This window comes from Saccostrea cucullata, unplaced genomic scaffold (assembly GCF_032062105.1).
Source record: "Saccostrea cucullata isolate Sc308-1 unplaced genomic scaffold, CSIRO_AGI_Scuc_v1 ctg121, whole genome shotgun sequence".
Classification (NCBI taxonomy): domain Eukaryota; kingdom Metazoa; phylum Mollusca; class Bivalvia; order Ostreida; family Ostreidae; genus Saccostrea; species Saccostrea cuccullata.
Genome location: NW_026928084.1, coordinates 177,644 through 203,685, shown reverse-complemented (window position 1 = coordinate 203,685; position 26,042 = coordinate 177,644). Strand labels below are relative to the sequence as shown.

Here is a 26,042-nt window from a genome sequence, read left to right as displayed (position 1 = left end):
AGGCTGGGCTGTTTAGTTTAATTTTTTATTTTAGATTGTGGGGATGATGATATTAACATCAGCCATAACTCATAGTCTACTTTAGACCAATCTATGGTGGGATCGATACTGCGGCGAAGTCGGAACTGCTTGCATATTTCTTACATCCCAAATCCCCCTCCCCACATCTTGATAACCAGAGTCTTATGTCATGTACACATTTCAGCAAACCCTGACAAGATTCCGGATGGGCTGAAGTATAAATGTTAGCGTTAACTAAGAATGCATCTGTCCATTTACTGATATTTTGAATCTTATTGCTAAGTTTAACAACCTCTCTTTTGACCAACTCCCCCTTTTAATTATAATTTTTTGCAAATTCTGTTAGGGAAGTGTTATTAAACGACAAATTATTCTCCATGTATGCTGATCTAATGATTTAGACTTAAACGAGTAAAAGACATAGCTAGCCAATAGTGAATGAGTGCTATTTACTATTGATTCTCATAACCAATGCTTGTACCTAACCTGATTGAGATTCAATGGCCAAAGCAGGCACAGGTGCTGGGGGAGAGTTTGACATTCTGGAGTGGCACCAACTATATTCTCCTGGGCGGTGATGCTTCCTGAAAGACCTGGTTCCTGTACTGTAGGATTATCGTCAACTGCTACCGCTGGTCGCTTTTGCCTTGACCTTTTTGATCTTGATGCTTTCCCCTGGCCTCGTTGTCACTCAGTCTGCGTTCCTCTTATTATTTTTGGTAGGCATTGCCGCAAGTAAATAACAAACAAAAAATTACTAACTGTAATTCACTATAGACACATTTTTAAGGTTGAATTTGCTACGGGCAAAATTAGTAACAATATATTCAAAATGGCAGTCGTGTCACGTTTATGTGATTTAATCGGGCTGTAAATCTAGCACAATCCAGAGAAAATATGTACGCTGGATTAAAATAACTTTAAGAACATACAAACTTTATTATCCATTTACCAAAATCTAACTATATTTAAGACCGATGCAAAAAATTTCTTACAAATATTATGAAAAAACTTGACAAAGAAATATTCAACCTACTCTGTATCCAGCAAGTTGATGAAAAGAATGTTGATCACTTATATATACCCAAGGCCGCAGGCCGATCCCGACCAAAAATTAATACCTTTCCCGTAAAATAAAGTCATCTGATTTTATATGCATAAAATAGATGATATTAATTACCACTGTTATCATATTGATAGCAGCATTCAGAATTTTATTATAAATACACAAAACATAAAAGAAGCTAATTGACGGATTTTCCATTATTTCTCGATCAATACAAGGAGCACACGGCAGGTGTAACCGGTCGGCAGGGGAGCTTTACTCCTCTGAATGTCACCTTATCCCACATCTGATGATTGAGAAGTCCTTGTTGCTCTGCTCCAAAATTTGTATTTTTAATGGACTTTTGAGCTTGAATACTGATTGGTATCTCAATATATTTAATAAATTTTAAATATTCCTTAACAAAAAATATAGTTAATGATTATGCTTCCTGTCAGTTTGTCTCTATATAACCCATACCCTACTATTTTCGCATAGTGGTCTAAGGATTTATATAGCGTAAGCATACTATGCCGAAATAGTGCATGGCTTTCTTCACTGAATAAAATTCTTCATTGCACACGCCGGGATCGAACTCGCGACCATGAGGTTGCCAGTCCGATGCCTTATCGATTACGCCACAGAGATGATCACTGACTGAGATAATTTTATTAAATATATAAACTTAATTTATACAATTGACACAAGAAGGAGAAAATAGACAAATACTATTTGAAAAAAGTTAAGTCATTCTAAGGAACCTTAGATAAATGTGTAAAACAAAGTTTCAAACTTATTACATACAGTTCGTTAGATGAACTGATATCACGGGGTCATTAAAACGTTTTTTCATATAACGCTTGAATGAAGGATGTAAAAGAGAATTATCAATGAGAATCGACGTCTGCAAACAAACCAGTCTTACTAATAAAACAGAAAATAAAGATGAGTTGCTTCGGGACAGAAAATCCCGACATATTTAGAGAAAATACTAGCGACCAAAATAACTAAGCATCCAACCAATTTTAGCATGAAGAGTTTGGATGAGTTCTTGCAAGTGCGCTGTGTTAGCGCCGATATTTTCAGGAAAAAGTCAAATTGTCGCATAAATAATAACAACAGTCAGCATAATAATAACAATAGTGTTGCATTTTTGATGCCTAAATAGTAGGCAGGGTTTGACACATAGTGCACTTTCGTGCACCATGTGTCAAACCCTGCCTACTATTTAGGCATAGTAATGCATAATGCAACACTATTATATAAATACAGTTTACTCTAGCAAACTATAGTAAATCAAAGTTTCAAAATTATCACTATAGTAAATCAAAGTTTTCAAAGTTATCACTAGAGTGGCAAAGTTATCACTAATAGTAAATCAAAGTCTTCATAGTGTCAGTTTGATTACTGCTGTAAATCAAAGATTTCATAGTGATCACTATTAATAGTAAATCAAGGATTTTAAATCAAAGATTTCATAGTGATTACTATAATAAATCAAGGATTTTAAATCAAAGATTTCATACTGATCACTATTATATAGTAAATTTAAGATTTCATACTGATCACTATTATATAGTAAATTAAAGATTTCATAGTGATCACTAGAGTAAATCAAGGTAGTGAATCAAATATTTCATAGTAGTCACTATGGTAAATAAAGGGTAGTAAATCAAATATTTCATAGTAGACACTATCATGGTAAATCAAGGGTAGTAAATCAAAGATTTCATACAGTGTAGTGATCACTATTATAGTAAATCAAAGTGGCAACGATTAAAAATCAGCATATGGATCTTGAAGGTTTTTGACATGAATCCTCTAGAAGTCAAAAGTTTAACTTGTATTTCTACAGTATACAATTTTCTGTGATACATGTGGAGGATGTTAAATTTCACAACATTGTATGTATCATCCAGTTTGCAGATTATCTCAATTCACAAAAAGATGTTTATTGATGTTTTTTTTTATTTCAAATAATCCTATGCACTTTGCATGAAATTCATTTTTTGCAATCAATTTTATTTATAATTTTATTCTTTTTTTTAGAAAAAACATATAGTTTTTAAGACTTTTACAGGATAACATTTCTAAAATGAATGTTGTTCGGCTGTTATTTCAATTGAGCTTTTTTTATGTAAGCAAATAACAAAAATTAAGATTACTAAGTGTTGTACAAGACAAATGGAGTGACCACATAATTACAATGATATAAATTATATTTGAATGATATTTTTAAAGATTCAAACTTTTCATATATAGTGATTACTATAATAGTAAATAAAAGTTTTCAAAGAAATCAATATAGCAAATAAAAGATTTTCATAGTAATTACTGTAGTAAATCAAAGTTTTCATAGTGTAAAAGTTATCACTATCATGGTAAATCAAAGTTTTCATAGTTATCACTATAGTAAATCAAAGTTATCACTGAAGTCAACTATAGTGTTCTCAAAGGTATCACTATAGTTTACTATCATATTTTTGTTAGGGTTATCAGACTCCAATCTAAACTGTATAGAAAAAAGTGTTTTGTACCCATACAAAGTTTAAATAATTCCTCTAGATAAAATTCGTCTAAGTAAAACAATGCTGAAAAATACAGAAACTTATAAACACAAAAGAAGCTTATAAACGTTTAAAGAATATTGAAAAATAAGTGAAAAATTGGCTGTAAGATGAAAGATGTCGCATCCTAACATGCAGCAAAATTACAATGTTATGGAATGTTAAATATGCTTAAAAGATCATTGGCATGAAAACTGAAGCGAAAGATTTTTTTTTCAATTCTGAGTTTTCTTTCACAGTAATACCTTTTATTTTTTTTCCAAAATAGTCGTCACATTCATGAAAGTCCTCACAGCAAGTAACACATGTATTACCGGTCTTGTAGGGTAGGCTTTCCCCGTTAAATCCCCCCGGAAAACTGGCTCTAGTGTAGGACCCCCCCCCCCGGAAAACTGGCTTGAGAGCAGGATTTCCCTAGAGTCAATTTTCCGGGGGGAAATCACGTTTTTTGTAGGAATAGTTTTCAATTTTTAACGGTTTTCCGCAATGTTTTACTTTTGCCCTGATTGGAGATACCCCCCCCCCCCCCCAATTTTTAATTGCTCTGCTTATTTTTGAAATTTTGCATTTTGTTCCAAGTGTACCTTCTTAAAAATGATGACCAGAATAATGGTATTTTTAATTTTTAATTAGATTACACTTGCCGGTAGGGGACAAATATTCCTATGCAATACTCTCAGAATGCTTGTTATACATTACAACTTAAGTCCTATTTAAATAAGTAAAATGAACAATTTTAATCGCACAAGTTTCAATTTTTCATTAAAAGTTTCACAAAAATGGGATTTAAGGAGATTTAATATGACAAAAATTGTATAAATTACAAAGGATGATTACAGAAATCATAATCAGAAATGATTACTGTAATCATTTACAGCCAAAATAATCAAAAAATATATACCAATCCAGATATCCAGTTTTTGTTTGTTTCACCAAATTTTGAGAATATTTACATTTCTTTTGAAAGCTATACTTTTGGTTCAGATTCCATGAGTTGAAATATAATATGCTTAGAAAATTCTTACAATATAAGATGAAAAAACGCTCATTTTCCTTTTAAAATTCACTTTTTCGTTTATCTTTTTTTTAACAAAAACGTTGCGGCTATATATTGACTTTATAACGAGGGGGGAAATATTACTCTGAGTAAGAAAGAGGGGGAAATTTGGCTCTGGTGTGAGATTTCCCCTCGGGGGAAATCCTACTTTAAGATTTCCGGGGGGAAAGCTGGCTATGGGGGAAATCCTATACTCTACAACACCGGTATTAACATTGACTTGGCCAATATTAGATCAAAATATACATGTACTATCTGAACCCTTTATACCACTTGATTTAAATTCGAAAAAAGAACTTAAACATCTAAAAACATATTTGGAGAATACGTAGATAAATAAAATAGGACGGTCAAAAAAGTCACTGACTTCAGTCTATTAAATGCGAAGTCACTACATTTTAAGCGATAATGATTCCTAAAAAAAATTTCAAAGCACGATGCACACAGTATAAATAAGCCGGATACATCTTAAAAGATATATACTTCGACATAGTCTGCTGAGTGATGGTTGCAAGCCGATCAGAGGGTGGATATGGGTGGATAGTGGTTGTATCCGTGTTTTTCATCTACGTCATCCATGTAGGGATACAAGGGATAACTGGAATAATCCACACTGAACTGGTCAAGTCGACGTCTGCTGACCTGGCGGTGATTGGATGGATCGGTTCTTTGATGATCGGACTCTGTACTCTCTCAGGTAGTGTGACAACACGAACTTGGAAAAGAGTTCTCTGAGCTCGATCAAAACAACCAGGCTGGTTGAAGGCTGGATCATCAGGTTTGAAGAAAATATTTATTTAAAGGACGAATTGAAACTTGGATAGCTTTGTCCAACCGTAATTGACGACGGGTGAAAATATAAAAGCAATGTCATAAGTATAAGTGGAACAAAGGTGTCTGTCACCCTTTGTCTAAAATATATATTCTTACAAGGAAACAAGAGAGACTGGGAAAACACCGTGTGACAAAAAAATCTCCGTTCATTATGTTTTTTTAATCAACACCAAACGAGAAAACTGAAAATATGCTAGGCTAGTAAATATATGTGCGGACAAAGCCACCATCCATTTAAAGAAAATTCATGCTTTTGATTATCTTTCTTCCAGCACCACTTGTATCTATCCTTACGCAGTTGGTGTCCTGTAGAATACTGGTTATCATCGGAAATCTATTAATCAGTTTGGGGTTCTTGTGCGCAGCGTTTACTTCGTCAATTCCGGTATTGATTGTGTGTCTCGGAGTTCTTACTGGTATGTTCTTATTGCTTAATTTCTGTTTTAACGTAAGAAAAGGAAAACAGGTAACTGCAAAACAGTTTCAACATAACATAACTGAATCTATGTAGGTTTTAAGCAATTTGATTTGTAGGATTTGGTATGAATTTAGCTGAATTCTCTTCCACGATCGTACTCAAAGGATATTTTGTTCAGAAGTTTCCTCTTGCTATGGGAATTTGCCTTTCTGGTTGTGGTGTCGGTATGATAGCGTTCCCGCCATTTTTTGTTTACCTGCACGCAATCTTTGGAATGAAGGGAGCCTTTCTTCTGTGCTCGGCCATTTCCTTAAATTGCGTCGCAATTTCCTTTCTACTCAGACCTAGCACATTTCATTTGCAAAGTAAGTTTTAAGATTCATGGCTTCAGAGACATCTACCCTCAAAACTGGTAGGGAATTATTCAAATTCATGTTCAACTGAAAGTAATTCGTAAAACCACTTTTGGATATTATCTAAAATACTGAATAACGAGGTTAAATTTTGCCTTGGTAAGGCTTATGAAAATGTATTCTTTTATCTTTAGTTTCTATATTATACTTAAAATGTTCTTCCACAGAAAAGTCATCGGAAAAGAAATGTTCCATAACTGATCTGTTTGACTTTAACCTTTTCAAATCGCATAACTTTGTTTTGTTCGTGACTGCACACCTTTTATTCAACATTGGTTACGCCGTTCCTTTCACTTACTTGCCATTCAAAGGGGAGGAGGAGGGCTTTTCCGAACAGTCATCTGCTCTTTTCATAACATCCCTTGGAGCCGGAAGTTCAATAGCAAGAATAACATTTGGATGGTTCTCGGCGAGGTTTCCACGTGTTCGTACCAGAGCATATCTTGGTGCTGTTTTCATGGCTACTCTGTCCACGCTTCCAGTTGCTCTATCATCGTCTTATCCATTAATATTGGTCTGTTCGGTGGTGCTTGGTGCAAGCTCAGGTAATGCAAGGGACATTACTTTTGATACAATCCATTACGTAATATAAATATGTGTAAGGGATTCATAATTTTGTAATTTTCTTATAAGGTAAAGATGATTTTTTTTTTCAGTGCCACCGAGGAAAAAACGTCGGATAAATTTAATAATAATCACCGTTCGGTACCTAGAATGATAATTCCGTTTCTTTTCTAGCCTAAAGGATGACAGTTTAATTAAACTGACATAAAGCAGAGTGGAATCTCATGTACCTGTCTTACATGAGTTAATAGGTTATCAATCAATGCGTGAGTAGCCACTTATATGCTAACTATACAATTCTATGAATACTATATTTATCTTGTATTACAGTCCTCCTTTGAAGCATCCGGGCCGAGTAAGTTGGGTGTTTCGTTTCTTTTGTTTCATTAGTTTTTAAATATGCTTATCTTCTTTTTTCAATAGGAATCACCCACACAGAGATCCCTACGTTACTTGTGGGAATGTTGGGAGTGGATCGGTTGCCTAGTAGTTTATCTATAGCCGCTCTTCAACAAGGAATCGGAGCCTTAATTGGAATCCCAATAACAGGTATTTCCATTTTATCATTGAAGGTTTTTATTGTCAGAATACCTTAACGGGCGTCACGTTGTTAACTCCTTCCTTCACGAATAGCTGATTTTATATGCTCTGTTCCAGCTTTATTATTAATTATATTAAGTTACATACGGGAAGTAAATATATTGTATGAAGATTTTCCTCATGTATGTTATGATACATGGATTATTCCTCTTGAACAAGAACATGTTGAATAGTTTCCTGTTTAAGGAGAATTATCCATGTAATTCTTACTAAACTAATTTTAACAATTCAAAATGATGTCACTTCAGTTATGCATAACAATTCTTGCTCATTCATCCTTTTTCAAATCATTATATTCTGTTAACTGCATTAATTTTACAGAAATGATATGTCGAACTGCTGGGAACAACAACATTGCATTTTTCTTCACCTCAGGTGTTTATGGAGTTGCTCTCGTTCTTATTGCTCTATCCTTCTACTTACCTGAGAGAGATTTATCCAGCTCATCTGTACAAACAGCAACGCAGAAGTTTGATCCGAAAATGGATGTTCCTAACCCGGAAGTCTTTGTGGTCGAATTACTGGAACCGGAAGTCACCGGTCCCGCAGCAGCTTAAAGAGAATGAGACATTCACAAGCATTTTTTGAATCCAATAATCATCTATATTATTTTCATTTATAAATTATATCATTGTCTTCAACCGTAACACTGACATATTTTAGAAATTTATGCACTTAAAATTAAATTCATTAAGAAATTTTTTTGTTTTTTGTTTTTCAAAAGTAGTCTGACTAAAAGCTAAGAATGACATGTCTTTGCACGAATACTTTAGGCAATATAGGAAACGAAATGGAATACCACTTATTCTTCTTCGATATAGATTGATCATGTTTTATTAATTGAATTATATATTTATATTTATCAAGGCATGTGAATTGAGTTAAATATACATGTACTTTTATGTATTTACACTTTTCCCATCGGAAACAAAATCATTGTTTACTTCTTCAACAACGAAATAATACCCTATGAACCGTATTTCCTTTACCTAAGAAATTTTGTCACCGCGAATTATTGGAGTTATTTTTTAATTATAACTATTTATTTCCCAGGTGATTTTTTTTACAACGACCACACAAATAATGTATGGAAATTTTAAAGCCCACAATGTACCAATGTGAGTGTGATGGGTCTTTTAAGAAAGCATGGTCATGGACATCGATCATACAGTAAACCATATACATTGTATATACATGTAATAATGTCTCTTTTGATTCAATTTTGTCTTAGGCACCTTTGCACTAAACATTATTCGGTTTCCTTGGATTTTAATGGACTTTTAAGAGGCTTAAGATGTATTTAGGTAGATTTTTAAATTAAAGAATATAAGGTAGATTATGTGATTATGGATATTGCCTCCATTGCTATTACAGAGACAAAACATAACAGAAAAACCGAAAAAATTAACAAAAGTAAAATTTGGGATTCAGAGAATTACGGATAATAAAACTTTAAAAATCATTTTATTGAGAAAAATATGTAAAAAAAAAAAAAAAAAAAAAAAAAAAAAAAAGAAAGAAAGAAAATGTGTTTGCCCAACAAGAAAATATTGCTTCACGTCATTATTATACGCATGCACAGAAAATTTGAAGTTAACATTGGGTTAATTTCATTGATATGAATGTCAGAAAACCTACGATTTCGTTAAGTTCTTCAATAAAGACTATAATCATAACTCATTTTTCACCTTTCCTTCTGTGTTCTTGACATTGATATGAAACATTAAAAATATTTAAAAATATTCTTTATTTGAAATAATTAAGTTCAGTCTTGCCCTTCACCATATTACAAGTTTAAGTTTACACTGCATTTTGACAGACTGATAATTTCAAACTCTTTTCAAATATATACAGACCTTCAGGGCCTAGATATTGAACAATTAAAACAAAGTTCTTTAAATGTTCTTGCTCTTCTTCTTTCAACTAAATTCCCACTGGAAATGTCAATACTGTTGATGATAATATAGTCGATAAAGAAGATATTTATTCTATCATAATTGGAAAAGGTCCTAAATACAGGAAACCCCGATCTGTCATGAAATCTGTCGAAAATTATGCTAAACGTCTGGTTAAATATGAAAAGAAGGACCTAAACTTGTCAGAATGGAAGTGAAGTGTTTTAGAAATACTGGTATTAGAAAATTAAAAGACCAACTATGAACCTACTTCCGTTTCCACTATATCGGAAATGAATGTACTAAAAGAGATTCGGAAAGTGAACAATAATTATGTTATTATTCCAGCAGATAAGCCATATCATTATACTAACAGTAACTGTATTTTTGAAGAATTTGTTTTAATATCATTATGATATCTTTGAAAATTCAACAGATTCTAACAGTTCACTTTCCAAGGATGAAATTCTTCCAAAAACATATTTCAGTGTTTAATACATTATATACCAGTCAAATAAATTTGATCTGTCCTACCTGTACTAGATTCCAAATGCTTACAAAGATACAGTATACATTGCTGGGTTCGGGAAATGCTCTACAAAGTCTTTATCATTACTTCTTACATTAAAATTAACTGCTCCAAGGGGAAACTTCAGACGTACGGCAGTTAGGCATATTCTACTGCTAGTAATGGTGTACATCTGATGTGAATCCTAAAAAAAACGCCAAATAACTTTTAAAATTCAAAGTCACCAAATTTTTTGAAAATTCTTTAACATCAAATTTTAATTGAGACTTCTTGGTTTCACAAACAACTGCTTCTTCTAAAAAATCCGATTCGGAACTCAAAATTTTTCTTATCTTGATATTGTTCACCAGAAAATTTATTTCGCTCAAAACTACTTATTGTACAACTGCCTTAAAACATCCTTTCTTTTCTTTTATCTACTTACATATATAACATGGTTTCAGGTAAAAACTATTAATGCCTGAACTCCTATTCCGTAACTATCAGACTCTTCTAGGTAACTTTTGGACATGTAAATGACAATGTTTTAAGTAAGATATATGCCTCATAAAATTCTATATGTAAATTTATCAGAAATTTGGGGCCCATTAGGGCCTCAAACATATTGATAATTTTACATATAGAACAGTATTCGACATATATCCATTACTTACGAAAGTGTAGCTAGGAAGTGGGGTCATTGTAAACAGAAAATTAAAGTTTTGTTACGTTCCAGTTTTTACCACTAAATAATATATTTAGTAGATAAAAACGTACTTTAATCACTCTAGAATACTATATTTCAGTAAGTATTTTTCATAACAATTAATATTGTTTTTTGCAGTAAATTATCAAAATTTCCTTTTAGTAAATTCACAGAAAATAAACAGAAGCTTTTTGGAAGCTTTACTGGACGAATGTGCTTGCAAAGAAGACAAGAAAGCAGCAGTGTAAATCGAACGCTTTTGCAACGCTTTGATATGTAGCTTTCTCTGTCTAAAGTTTCTCAAGCAGAGAGCAACAGTCCTACTCTACAAGATCGGTACAGATTTTCCTAGTTTCTTTTTTATTATTAGGTCACAACACCTGAGTAAACTGAGGTGAGTTAACATTTGAACATTTTCAGCTTCTTCTTTGCAACCGTTCAACCAATTTCAACCAATTTTGACACAAAGCATCTGTGGGTGAAGGGTAACAAAAATTATGAATGTCATGGTCCCTGTCCCCCTGGGGTCTGGGGGTGGGGTCAAAACCACTAAAAATTAATGCAATCTTTAAGGTTTCGTCAAAGGTCAACATGCTCAAAAATTTATTTTTACAATAGCCCCAAAACTATATGAAGTATAAAGTTAAAACTTTTACAGTTTATCAATTTTTCATTGATTAAAAGATAGAAAGTATCACTTGATAAAAAAAGTACTTGGAAAAATATTGATTGAGATAAACTCTTCTTAAAAATGCATATATTTTCAAAAAATACACCTAATTAATTCTGTGCTCTTAGTGAAAACCATCATTGCAGAAACAAAATAATTATGTTTATCAATGAAGGGCAAGTTGGACTTGGATAGTCTCTAGAAAGTTGTTTTCCCTGTTTATGTTGTCCAAATGTTAAGACTTGAAAGTGAAAGTACATTGCAAATGGCGGATTCTATAGGGGTCTTGTCTTTATTCATGTCATGCTTTCAAAAACAGCCTTTCAAAGACCATTCACGTCCAACTTGCCCTTCAATGCAATGATGATTTTTACAAAAAGGACAGAATAAAACAAATGCATTTTTTTAAGATATGCACATTTTCTGATACAATTTTTTTCCAAAAAAATCTTTTTTAAAACATTTGCTATCGAGTGATACTTTCTAGCTATTAATCAATGATATATTTATAAACTGTAAACATTTTGACTTTATGCCACACATAGTTTTGGAGCTATTGTAAAAATAATTTCTTAGACATGTTGACCTTTGACGAAACCTTAAATATCTTCTTCTATACTCCTGGACATCAAGCAGGCAAACTGTTGGCATGATTGTAATCAGCATTGAGCCCTCTACCAAAATTGTGAAATTCATGCCCCAGGGTTAGGGGTTCTAGTGCTAGGGCGGGGCTAAATATATTATATAGTGAAAATGCATTATTTCTTTGAAAATCTTCTTTTCTACTCCTGGGCATTGAATAAATTAACCAAGTGCACAAAAGTAGTGAATTTTATGGCCCCTGGGTCAGGGGTTCTGGTGTTAGGGCGGGGCTCTATTGGTTATATAGTGAAAATACATTAAATCTTTGAAAATCTTCTTCTATGCTCCTGGGTATTAAAGTAACATACTAAGTACATAGTTATAATGAGCGAGAATGCCTCTTCCAAAATTTTGAATTCTATGGCCACTGGGTCAGGGGTTCTAGTGGTAGGGCGGGGCTGTATTGATTATATAGTGAAAATGCATTCTTTTAAAATTCTTCTCTGCTCCTGGGTATTAAATAAGCTAACCAAGTACATGATTATGTTGAATAAGGCTGCCTCTTTCAATATTGCGAATTTCATGGCCCCAGGGTCAGCGGTTCTGGTGTTAGGGTGGGGCTCTATTGATTATATAGTAAAAATGCATAAATTCTTAAAATCTTCTCTGCATGCTCCTGGGTATTAATCTAATGAACTATGTACATGTACATAGTTGTTATGCGGAAGGATGCTTCTTCCCAATTTGTGAATTTCATGGCCCCTGAATCAGGGGTTCTCTAGTTAGGGCGGGGCTCTAATGATTATATTATGAAAATGCATTAATTCTTTGGAAATTCTTTTCCTTTGCTCCTGGGTAATATGTCAATGATCTAGGTACATATTTATGATGAAGAAAGGTACCTCTTTCAAAATGGTCCATTTCAGGGCCCTTAAGTTAGGGGTACTGTAGGGGGGGAGGGGTTCATTGTCTGAAAATAAAGTAATGCTTTGAAATCTGCTCTTTGGTTTTAATCAACTATTTATGAGGAAATAAAATTTAAAACATATCATATAATAAAATTTCCAAAATTTTGAAATATGTGGCCCCAGGGTCAGTGGTTCCTGTAGGTTGGGATGCACAACTTGTGGTTATAAAGTTGAAATGCATTTTCTCTTCGTTATTCTGATCTACCTCTGGGTATTAAGTAAGCAAAGTAAGCATGCTAAGTGTATAGTTCTGATAAGTAATGGTGCCTCTTTCAAAATTGTGAATTTCATGACTTTTGATTTAATTAAAACACAAACCAAATTCAATTGTTGGAAAGTTGGTACATGATACTCAAGTGACCTATGAGGCCCGTGGGCATCTTGTTTCATTTTCTGAAAGATTTACATATTATGTATCATTCAGTAAGAACTGTCGAATACGTCCTTGAAATTAAAGTTCTATAAATGCAATTGCACTCCTTTTAAATGATTATTATTACCCAAAAAAAATTAAACATATTCACGGCACGATGTAAAAAGTATAAATAAGAAGGATGCTTTTTAAAAAATTGAATTAATCGTCTCTGCTGAATGATGGAACCAGAAGCATATATTTGAAAAGGTATACATCGTCTGCTGAGGTATGGTGGTGGAGCCAAGCCGAGTAGAAGGAGGATATGGGTGGATAGTGGTAGTATCTATGTTTTTCATCTACGTGATCCATGCAGGGATACAAGGAACAGCTGGAATAATCCACACTGAACTGGTAAAGTCGACGTCTGCTGACCTGGCGGTGATTGGATGGATTGGTTCTTTGATGGTCGGACTCTGTACTCTCTCAGGTAGTGTGACAACAAAAACTTCGCCAGGATAAGGCTGAAAAATTCACTACCATTTTTTTTGAAATTGCAAAAAATTTATATTTCAAATGAGCATAAACTTGTAACAAAGTTTTGTTTGAACTTTGATATTGATTATCGTGAATTTTCATGGTCTTTTCATTATTGCTTCTTGTCTTTTTTATCTTGAGACATTGCTTTGACTACTGCATTGTCACTGTCTTTATATATAAAATTTGCAATTCATTCTTTGATTCAATACATGGTATTTAAAGCACATTGGGTTTTTTTCTTTTAAAATGTCTTCCATATGTCACATTTTGAAATCAGTATTTCTCAGGATGGTATAAATTTTGAAAACTTTTGTATCCCTTAAAAGCTTACGATCGATGAAGAAAGACAAATGAGAAAAACAATAAGTGGAATTAAGATCACTCATTACCATATAATAATTTCGTTTTACCATTTTTTTTATTTCGGGGTTTTAAAACTTGTATTTGTTCCAGCACCGTTTGTGTCCGTTCTGACCCAACTGATGTCCTGTAGAATTCTGAGTATAATCGGGAATCTGCTCATCAGTATGGGGTTCTTCTGCGCAGCCTTTACTGCTTCCGTTCCGGTGTTGATTTTTTGTCTCGGAGTTCTTCCGGGTATGTTCTTTAAGCGGATCTATCTTTAAATGATAAATATATTTAACTATAAGACGTTCTACAATCTATGTCCAACATAAAAATGAAAAAAATGTGTGTGAGTTTCATTTTTTTTTTCTTTCATAAACGCAGTTCTTTTTTGCAGGAATCGGCATGAATTTATCACAGTTCTCATCAATTATCATACTCAAAGGATATTTTGTGCAGAAGTTTCCTCTTGCTATGGGGATTTGTCTGTCTGGTGCTGGTGTCGGTATAATAGGATTCCCGCCATTTTTTGTTTACCTGCACGCCACCTTTGGAATTAAAGGAGCCTTCCTTTTCTGTTCAGCCATTTCTTTGCATTCTGTCGTATTTTCTTGCCTTTCCAGACCAAGCAAATTTCATTCTCGAGGTAAATGTTTATATTCGATATTCAATATACTTACTCTGGGTCTTGAGTCTTTAAAAGCCAGTCTCCGTTTATTAAAACTTCATAGATTACTAGTATTCAAAATCATAGTTAAGTACATTAAATATAAGTTGGCTCACTATGAGTACAAGCTTTCAAAAAATGAATTGCACCAGTTTTTAAGAGTGTATTTGATTACATAATACTAAATAATTTTATTAATATAATTTACCAAATGTAACATAATGGAATTCATTCAAAAGGTTTTAATGAAATTATCATGCGTTAACATTTATCTTTTTAGAAAACTCCTCGGAGAAGAGATTATCATTTGCAGAACTCTTTGACTTCAGGCTTTTCAAATCGCAGAACTTTGTGTTGTTCGTGACTGCACACCTTTTATTCAACATTGGTTACGCCGTTCCTTTCACATACCTGCCAATCAAAGGAGAGGAGGAGGGCTTTTCCGAACAGTCGTCTGCTCTCTTTATAACGTCACTTGGAGCTGGGAGTTCAATAGCAAGAATAACATTCGGATGGTTCTCAGCGAGGTTTCCACTTGTTCGTACCCGAGCATATCTTGTAGCCGTTTTTATGACTTCTCTGTCCACACTTCCAATAGCGCTTTTCTCCTCCTATCCATTAATATTGGTCTGTTCAGCGATAATTGGTGCGGGTTCAGGTAAATTGCAGATTTTAATTACCACACACTACTTCCCATGACATCTTTAAATTTATATCTTAATAACATGTATAATCATTTCGTTGATTGCCAATCTATGAAACCAAAAAAAAAAAATTTAACTTTTCAAGAACATACAGTGCCTGTTTGCTTTAGATAGTTTAAGATTTTTTGTTAATTGATATTTTTTTGTTATTGCAGCTGAATCAAAAAGACAGGTTTATGAACAGCTACATATAGTAAACAAGGGCCTAAACTAATGATGCAGTTAATTTTCTTTTCTAGCCTATTAAGGAATGCCCAGATTAATTTAAACTGGTTTATAGCAGAGTGGATATACATGTACCTGAGTAACATGAGTTTATAATTAATGACTGAATACGTGAGTAGCCATTTGTTTTACGCCCAACATAAGAAGCCCATGTTTATTTCATATTACAGTCTTCCATGGAGCCCTTCTGCCTAAGTAAATTGCAATTGGGTATTTCGTTTTGTTGATTTAAAATGGTCGACTTCAACATATGCCTATCTTCTTTTTTCAATAGGAATCACCCACACAGAGATTCCTACGTTACTTATGGGAATGTTGGGAGTGGATAGGCTACCTAGTAGTTTATCTATAGCAGCTCTTCAGCAAGGGATTGGGTCTTTAGTAGGAATCCCAATCACAGGTAATACCGATTAAGAATAGACAAAAATCTAGATTTAGGATAAATATATGAATATTTTCATTCAAAATCTCATGTTATTTAGATGCGGAACATAAAATGTATTAAGATTTTTTTCATTTACAATTTTTAACTTTTAAATTAACAATGAATAGTAAAAAATCGTGATGAAATTAGCTTTAAAAAAATTAGTACTTCCTAGTAGCAACCATTGGATTAACACTATTTCAAACTATAAAACATAGAGATAACAAGAAGTAATTAAGTTCCTACCTCCATTAAAACAATATTATCGGGAGCAGAGTAAACAGGTACCACGTCAACATCAGACATAGGATCAATTGCCAAACAGGTACCTCGTCAACATCAGAGATAGGATCAATTGCCATGGAAGAGTAAGCATCATACATTTAAAATGCCTCGGTGTTTGAGATTGACAAGACGCCGTCAGTTTGATAGTACCACAACATCATGAGAATCTTTCACCGTGAAATTTAAAGACTGCAAGCGTGCAACACATGGTTATTTTTTCGGATTTAGTTATTTCAACACGGTGAAATGAAAAAAATTGAAGATAACGCACAGTGCTCGATCTTAAAAAGACTACAAGCAATAAAATCTATGCAAGGACCACCAGAAATTCCGGAGATGAGATCAGGTGCCATGAATGAGTTAGCGGTCCCTTTTTCGACCGGTCACACTAGTTATGAGACCTTTACATTCTAGCAATTGCATGCTTTAAGCCGTTTTATGCAAGTGTTTTGTGAAAACGTCTTTCAAATGTGAGCACATATAGGTGTATGCATTAAACCCCACGTCACAACTTTTACATTGGTCTTTTGTAACCGTTGGCTTTTTGTCATTCGGAACGGAAAATTACAACGCACATTAATACATGTATTATTAAAAAAAATTGTCTACATTATCAATTTTTCAGTCCATTTAAATACCGTTCATTTTCTTTATAGAGATAATTTGTAGAACTGCTGGAAACAACGATATTGCATTTTTCTTCTCCTCTGGTGTCCATGCAGTCACCTTTCTATGCATGCTCCTGTCTTTCTACTTACCCGACAGAGGATTACAAAACTTACCCGTACAAACAACAAAATCAGACGGGAAAATTATTGGCGAATCCAAACCGGATGTCTTTGTTGTTGGTTTGTCGAATCCTGACATTAAGGGTCCGGCGGCAGCTTAATGTCATTATATTTTGGATAATTATGCATTTGTATTGATAAATCATTTTAAAATGTGTTTTAATGCGTTCATAATTTACATTATTAAAAATATGAAGATAACAAACAGAAACCAAGCCAAAGAGCTCAAATGTTCAGAAAGATAAAAATTTGGATCAGAGCATAAGCAGACCTCTTAAACATTTAAAGATTGCCTTGGAAACATCCCCTTTAAAACGGTCAATCTTGAATAGTGCTCCTTGTCATGATCATTCAAGCAGAAAATCCAAACACAATTCAGTTTAAGAACAATGATCAGATAATTTGAATGAAGAATCCAGCCATTAATAGACAAATAGATGTATTGTTTGGTATCATTTGAGAAATGTTAACTAAATGGTCTGTTAATAGCCTTGAAACATCATCTAATTTGTCAATAGCTTTCCCTCTTTTAGAAATTGTACGTAAAGCATGCTCTTCAGTATCAAACCAGGTTGATGACGATGAAGACAGACAGAGAATATTCAAGCATTAGAATGTTTTTTATTTTTTCTATATTTTTTACTATTTTCAAAGTAAACTTGCCCTTTAAAGTACTTTTTTTGTATTATAATGTGTTAATATCAATGAATATTTGACAGTAAATATGTGATGATAAAATTTGAAGCCAAATATGGCTATATACAGACATTATCATGTGTACTTAGTGTGTTGTTTGTGAATTACTAAATTTTGACCTGCTCCTAGACCCGATTTTTCCTGTTTTTAATTCTAGATAATTTGGAAATATATCATGAATATAAAAATTTTAAATGCAAATCATTTGAATTTATTGTTAAAATAGTTATACCAAATCTGGTTTACATATGACGTATCATAAATAAAAATATGACAGGAGTCAACAATCTTTTCGAACAACCCTCTTAAAATCATATTTTAATTAGCTTTTAAAAGTTTCCAATCGGAGGACGAATTTGAGCCAACATGTGTAAGTCAGCATTACACAAATTCTATAGTCTGTCGATACAACGACCTTCTCAGCAAATACAATCTATCGTAAGGTCTAATGTTGACTCAAATTCTTCATAAAAATTGTTCTGACAAAATTTTCACACTAATTCGTTTGTGATCTTTTTGCCATGTGTCCCACAAGGATCACATGGTGGATGTGACATAGATATATACAGAAAGCGCAGAATATTAGAATATTGGCTAAAATTAAGAAAAAATAATAATTGTATTTTGAGTGTATGTTATCAAGATATGATAGAGAATAAAGATCTCTGGATTATGAGTATAAAAAATGAAATGTACACTCTAGGTTTAGCTGACTTGTTTCATAGCAATCAAAAAGATATTTTATTAGACATAACATACAATTGAATGTGTGATGTTTCTAAACAGAAGGCTATATCTGATATATGTAAATCACCAAAATGTATGTTATATAAGCATTTAGTTGATTATTTTTGTTTACAGGGTTATTTAAAGAAACCCATCATGTAAAATATAGAAATAAAGCAATTTCATGTCTCAGACTTTCAGCACATAATTTAAATATTGAAAGTGGAAGATAAGAGAACTTAATAAGGATTGATAGGAAATGTGATCTGTGTAATTTGAATTATATTGAAGATGAATTTCATTTTTTATTCATTTGTCTAGTTTTTCACGATTTAAGAAACAAGTTCATCAAACATTACTACTCTCGAAGACCTGGGGCCCGTTTCACTAAAAGGCGTACGCCCGGCGTAACCTTACGCCTGTCGTAAGTCCGGACTTAAGTCAAATATTTGGACTGAGGTCCGTTTCACTTAAAGGCGTAACTTTGCGCCCGCCTTAAGTTAAGACAAAAATCTACGCCTAGCCAAGGGTAGTCGTAACTTATGGCGTAAACAGGAATGGACTGCTAATTCTGTTGCTGAGGGTATTGGGGCTGACCGTAATTTTAAATTGTACAATTTGTCATGTAAATTTTATTAATTTCATATGAGTTTTGTTAGGTGGTACCAATTCTCGAATAGAAACTTTCTTACCATGCATACAGTATATGTTTTGCCGTATATGCACTTGCCGTTTACATGTTAAAATGCCATATTTAGATACTCGATATATAGTTTTCATTCGATTATTTTTATCCAATAATTTGATTTACGTTTCATATTCTAATAAATTGGGCAATGAATAATGCAGAATATATACATACATGACGCGAATACAATGGTATATTTGCATAAGAAATGTCTAGCATTTCAGGCATTCCATCCCCCCCCCCTCCCCAACTTCCGCGCAAGATATGTGTGAGCGGAATATTTTGAAATTTAAATATCACTTAATGAATTATTGACTTTATATTTTCCTCTTTTTTATTTCATTTTTTGGTGAGTAAAAGGTGTTAGCTTAGGTAGTTAAGCTAAGGTTAATCACAAAAGTAACATCAGTATTGTTAAAATGTAAATACCAAAATACAATGTATGATGAAAGCTCTAACTATGTTTAAGAGTCGTCAAAAGTCCGTAATTTTTTTAAATATAAGATAATGCATTTATCATACAATCGATTCAAAACACTGACTCCAGATTAAATAGATTTTATTTTACCTACTCTTTATTAACTTTAAATTTATATGAAGCCTCGTTCAGTATACTAAATACACATGTAAATGTACTTTGCGAAAGCCGTAAAGTATTCAGGCATGTGATAATTTTTGTGAAACATTTACAAATAAACGTGCATGCACTTATGTACCCTGTCACTTAACGAGGCCGGGTCTAATTCGAGTGCGCATCACTTTGCGCAGCTTTTAATTTCACACAGTCATTTGTGTGACAGTACAGCTTTGAAAATTATTTTAATTTTTATACAAAATTAACATTATTTGCAACTCCTACTGATCTGAAAATGTGATTTTACGACAATTATTGGAAAAAGAACTTTGAAATGGCTCCAACAACGTCACCATTTTCGGATTTTGTAATCAATGTATGACGCTGAAGAATGACGCAGGACTCGCTTGTATGATCAAGACGTTCATGGATATATTATACTAAAAACTGATGACATAACTTCCCAAGAAACATACTAGCAATCTGAAAATTGATTTTTTATGCCGAAAAAAAATTGTATGCACCGATAATTCATCAGCAAAGATATGTATTTAGAGCGTAATACATGTATGGGAATTTTAGAGGTATTTGGCTTCTAAAAAATAAACTTAGTAATTACTTTCTAGACCAATCGAGATGGTGAACTTTTTTTGATATTTCACAATTTGGTGACTTTTTACATTTACTTTCATTTACTTGAATGAAAAAGAAATCCCTAGGGCAGAAGTATGAACAAATTGGAAAAAATGCAATAATTTGGCGATTTTCCAACAAATTCCCATAGGGTCCAAGAGTAAAGTTTGACAACATTTAATATGGCCCACTTAGAAATCGGGTTGGTAAACATTCGATTTTTTAATCCTAAAACAATTAATATAACAGTAAAAATTAATTATCAAAAAATTATCAAAATCCCTAGGGCAGAAATAATTAGACTCGGCCTCGTTAAATAATTTGAAAAAAAAACTAACTTCGGAAACAAATTGTTTAAAAAAATTAGACTTGGAATTCATCAATTATTTCCTAGGTCATTTTTGCTCCACATTTTACATTGACACAAATCTTAATATGAAGGTAATAGATATATTTATCCGAGCCTCTTCTTTTTTTTCGGGTTTTTTTGTTTTTGTTTTTTTCATGAAATATTAAAATTCGTTATTTTAAGGTAGGTCCGTACTTTTAAGATTTTCTGTCAAACTGATCATTTTTTAACTTGAATACCTTAAATAACTCAAGAACTAACTAAAACACCCATAAAAGTCATATCTTTGCAGGTTAATTTTCATACAACATGTCTCAGAGTACATACCTCTCAAAATTCAACAGCCAAAATTAAACCTAAAGAATTGTGATATCATATCTTATTTAGCTATGTACCAAATCAAATCAAATATATATTAAAACTTGTGGAAACAAAAAATATTCATTTGCCAGGAGAATATTTGAAAACTTTCCTGGGAAACATAAACAAATTGATGCTGAATCTGGTCATGTCTTTAAGAATAAATCTCAAAATATCTTTATTTTTAATAATTTCTCAAAATTAAGATTGTTTATATGCCATTTTTTCTTTAAAATTAGTAAAAATTATATCTAAGGTTAACAAAAACACAAACTTTATTATGATTGTCCAGATAAATTCAACAAAACAGCCCTTTGAACACATATACCCTCATTTTTGGAATATCAAATTTTCAATCATTTTTTGCAAAATTTTAAAAAGAAAGTTAAATTTAGAAAGATGATACAGGCCTAAAATCTACAAGAATAGATCTCAAGTTAGCTTGTTAAAAAAATAAAAAGAAAGCTTTAGGTTCATAAAGGAAATTAAGAATATTATGTCTGTGCATGTGCTAAAACATATTAATCCTACGGACATAGTACACAGTGGACATTTCCATAAACAGTATATATTTAATGCTTTGTTTGCAAATTGACATTATAATTAATATATATATATACTAACTAAATTATTTTCAAGCACCCAAACTATTTTATTTCAATAAAAAAGTAATAATCAGAATTTTATATCGATGTGTAAAATAAAAAGCGGATCCGTAAAAGTATGGACCTTCCTTAAGTATCTGGTTGTATGGTTGTTCGATGCTGGCTTAATATTGTCCAATCCATGGTTAAAAAGCTCATTACTGCATTAATTCGCTATTTTTTCTATTTTTAAACAAATTCACTGATTTTCTTTCAATGATATAGCAATAGGAAACCAGAAAATTTAATAAAAATAATATTTATACTCGGACCATAAGTGACGCATGATCAAAAGAGAATATCCAAGGGTGTTCGAAGCATGGTGAAATCACAGTAGATATCGATAACAAAAGAGTTCTGTTGAGTTAATAATTTTGAATGAACATATCCTATATGCTTCATAAAATATATCTTTCAAATAAAACATTTAAGCAAGTTTTGCTGTGTGATTTTGTCACATGCCTGAATACTTTACGGCTCTCACTCTCTCTCAAACACAATTGAAAAGTTTCTATATATATTTTTATCTATCTAAAGAAAATCTTTCTATCTATATATCTATTTATCTATCTATCTTCCTTTCTACTGTTTATCATCTGTCTGGACATATGCATAAGCTCATTGTCAAGGACGTAAGTCTGGCCTTAACTTAGTCCGATACTTGTGTTTACGGCCAGGCGTAAAGTGAAACGCAATTTACGCCGGACTAAATTTTGGCGTACGCCCTAAGGCCTAACTTAAGTTTTGTCGTATCTTACGCCTTTTAGTGAAACGGGCCCCAGATGTCTTCAAGTTAATACAATTATTCTGTAGTACAAATACCAAAGATGTAAATCAGTTAGGGAAATATATATATATCATGCTAATAAATTACGAATGGAATGTTTAAATCAATTAGCTAAATAATAAAAGGTATGTATCACTAGTTGGTAAGTGTATAAGATGTTATTGTACTATGTATGTAATTGATAAATACAATGTTGTACTTATGATGCTTATGGGATGTACGTCCCACGGAATAAAGAACTGAACTGAACTGACCGATCATAGAGAATGCTTACCCCTTCATTGCTGATGGTCCCACCTCTTATAATTTCAGAGGTCATCTCGGATTGAATTGTTTCAGTGGCTTTCTGACCTTGATTACTGTTCGGTTTTTTTCATATTCCAAGAGAAAATATTATACTGTATGATTATATTTTTATTTCCCAAAATATGATTATATGATGTACATGCATGCTCTAATATTGACAAAATAATTAGGTACACTAATTTTACACTTAATTATAACATTCAGATTAACATTTTATTGAAGTTTGAGTTATATTTTTAAGTAGATAACTATATAAAACTGCATTTTTAACAAGAGGCCCATGGGACTTATAGGTCACCTGAGTATAATGTAACAACTTTCCAGCAATTGAATTTGGTTCGTGTTTTAAACCAATAACCATGAAATTCACAATTTGAAAGAGGTACCACTGTTTATCATAATTATACACTTAGCATGTTTACTTTGGTTACTTAATACCCAGAGGTAGATCAGAGAAAGAGAAAATGCCTTTTCACTTTATAATCACCAGTTGTGCACCCCTCCCCACAGAAACCACTGACCCTCGGGCCAAATGTTTCAAAATTTGAAATTTCATCTTAAATTTTATTTCAGCATAAATTGTTGATTAAGACCAAAGTGCAAATTTCAAAGCATTAATTCATTTTCAGACTATGTACCCCCCTCCTCGCCCTCCAAATACCTCTGACCCAGGGGCCCGGAAATTAATCCATTTAGGAAGAGGCAGCTTTCTTCATCATAAATATGTACTTATATCATTGTCATAATATCCAGGAGCAAAGGAAAAGATTTTCAAAGAATTCATGCATTTTCATTATATAAATATTAGAGCCCCATCCAGGGGACCCGGGGTTGAAATTCACAAATCTCAAAGAGGCATCCTTCCTCCTGATAACTATGTACATTGTTCATTGGTTTAATACCCAGGCGCAGAAAAGAAGTTTTTCAAGGAAATAATTCATTTTCAATAAATAATCTTTATAGCCCCGCCCTAGCACTAGAACCCTGGAACCTGGGGCCATGAATTTCACAATTTTGAAAGAGGCAGCCTTATTCAACAGAACTATGCACTTGGTTAGTTTATTTAATGCCCATGTGCAGAGAAGAAGAATTTCAAAGAATTTATGCATTTTCACTATACATGTATATTCTATTTAGCCGTACCCTAGCACTAGAACCCCTGACCCTGGGTCTGAAATTCACAATTTTGGAAGAAGCAGCCTTATTCAACAGAACTATGCACTTGGTTAGTTTATTTAATGCCCATGAGCAGAGTAGAAGAATTTTAAAGAATTTATGCATTTTAACTATATAATCTATATAGCTCCGCCCTAGCACTAGAACCCCTGAACCTGGGGCCATGAATTTGATAATTTTGGTAGAGAACTTATTGTTAATTACAATCATACCAACAGTTTGAATGCTTGATGTCCAGGAGTAAAGAAGAAGAGTTTTAAAGATTGCATTAATTTTAGTGGTTTTGGCCCCATTCCCAAGGCCCCAGGGGGCAGGGACCATGAAATTCACAATTTTTGTTCTCCTTTACCCATAGATGCTAATAGCCAAAATGGGTTGAAATTGGTTTTTTATTCATAGATGAATAATTATTTTTCATGATGTATGTTACTTGAAAAGATGCGTGAGGGTTTGCAGAAATTACAGTATTATTATTACAGTATTGCAGTACAGTTAACAGTTAATTTCTTAAACTGATAATCATAAAAGATTAAGAATATTGTAATCAAGCTCACATGTACATTGAGACAATACAGATTAGGAGCAGAAAAAGGGTGAACTTTTAAAGCACCATAGCTGAGATAAGGTGTCATGGAGGAGTAAGCGTCCCTTTTCAATCAGTTTTCTATTTAAAGTTGTACAATTGTACGGTCCTAAACGGGAAAATAGGCAAATTCCATAACAGTCAGTATGAAAGCATATGGTCCAACTTTTTTTATTTAAAATTTTCAGTTTAACTATAGATTGAATTTTATGACAAGGGCATTGTTTACACCATAAAACTGGAAAAAATTTGGACTTTAAACGAAATTTGATATTCTTGCTTAGACGATTTATTTGCCAATGACTTGCCTTCTTCAAGAATTTGTTTGTACGCAAAGCATGTTCTTACATATAAGCTCAACTGGAAGATAAACATTTCATATTCAGTTAAGAAGGGTACATTGATAGACATGAGGGTTGTTCCAAAATGTCTTAGACAATGTTAATAAAAGTGTAAAGACTTACTAGTATACATGTATAAGACTATTGCTCTTTAAATGTCCATTACAGTAGTAAGATCTTAAAAATGATCTTTGAAAGATATGATATAATGACGATATATGCGGAAGACAATATGGTCTATCGACTAAAGCTCATAATCTGGACTAATTTAGGTGTGTCACTATTATACTTTATTTGCATTTGTTTTTCTGGTATTAATACATGCATGTTAAAAATTGTATTGATTTCGAATTTATATCAATAAAATCAGAAAAAACTGCAATAAAAATAGAATTTTCAAATAATGACGTCAGAGACTGAGAAGTAAAGATGTACGTTTTTCAGGGTACCCTAAATTGCTTTTGTTACAAATGACGTCGTCATCCGCGCCCTTGTTGCACAAGAATTTTTGTTTAGTTGTATTACAGATACAAGATATAAAAAGGATATATATAAAAGTAACATATGTATAACAAACTACGTAGAGTTAAAATATAAAATTTGTTTTTAAAATAGCACAAGAGATTTTGGACATTTTTTCCCAAGCTCTAGAAATAGAAACAAAAATACAAAAACTGATTATTAAATTCGTATTTTAAAAATCAATTTCATATTTGGATATTTTATTTGAGAAAAACGTTAATGATAATCTAACAACCAAGCTTTATGATAAAAATGATGACTTTTCAAGAAATCGTCAACTTCTTGTATTCATGCAGCATTGTCTTCATTACCTGCTTACGGGATTTATATCTCTCAGTTGACTCGACAGGCAAGAGCACACTCTTTCTATGTATGACTTCTAAAACGAGATGAATTATTGACAAACAGGTTGATGAAACAAGAATATGGAGTCTCGAGTTTAAATTCATCATTTGAAAGTTTTATGACCGATACAACAA

General features: G+C 32.7%; 2 protein-coding genes across 2 annotated transcripts; both read left to right on the top strand.

Moving 5' to 3' along the window:
- Positions 1 to 5,172: 5,172 nt before the first annotated feature.
- Positions 5,173 to 8,221, top strand: LOC134276368 (monocarboxylate transporter 13-like). Its single transcript, XM_062758636.1, has 6 exons — positions 5,173 to 5,387; positions 5,797 to 5,940; positions 6,059 to 6,307; positions 6,523 to 6,900; positions 7,343 to 7,468; positions 7,841 to 8,221. Exons 1-6 carry the CDS (start codon positions 5,195 to 5,197, stop codon positions 8,074 to 8,076), a joined length of 1,326 nt encoding a protein of 441 aa, XP_062614620.1. The 5' UTR covers positions 5,173 to 5,194; the 3' UTR covers positions 8,077 to 8,221.
- A 5,208-nt stretch (positions 8,222 to 13,429) lies between these two features.
- Positions 13,430 to 17,335, top strand: LOC134276367 (monocarboxylate transporter 13-like). Its single transcript, XM_062758635.1, has 6 exons — positions 13,430 to 13,690; positions 14,194 to 14,337; positions 14,483 to 14,731; positions 15,033 to 15,410; positions 15,956 to 16,081; positions 17,047 to 17,335. The coding sequence occupies exons 1-6, from the start codon at positions 13,492 to 13,494 to the stop codon at positions 17,277 to 17,279; spliced, it is 1,329 nt and encodes a 442-aa protein (XP_062614619.1). The 5' UTR covers positions 13,430 to 13,491; the 3' UTR covers positions 17,280 to 17,335.
- Positions 17,336 to 26,042: the final 8,707 nt, after the last annotated feature.

Bases quoted from the DNA above. Each gene is read 5' to 3' on its own strand.
- LOC134276368 (XM_062758636.1), top strand. From the start codon at position 5,195: ATGGTTGCAAGCCGATCAGAGGGTGGATATGGGTGGATAGTGGTTGTA. The intron at 6,308-6,522 runs GTAAGTTTTAAG...GTTCTTCCACAG, and splicing joins TAGCACATTTCATTTGCAAA to AAAAGTCATCGGAAAAGAAA. The intron at 6,901-7,342 runs GTAATGCAAGGG...TTTTTTCAATAG, and splicing joins GGTGCTTGGTGCAAGCTCAG to GAATCACCCACACAGAGATC.
- LOC134276367 (XM_062758635.1), top strand. From the start codon at position 13,492: ATGGTGGTGGAGCCAAGCCGAGTAGAAGGAGGATATGGGTGGATAGTG. The intron at 14,338-14,482 runs GTATGTTCTTTA...TCTTTTTTGCAG, and splicing joins TTGTCTCGGAGTTCTTCCGG to GAATCGGCATGAATTTATCA. The intron at 16,082-17,046 runs GTAATACCGATT...TTTTCTTTATAG, and splicing joins AGTAGGAATCCCAATCACAG to AGATAATTTGTAGAACTGCT.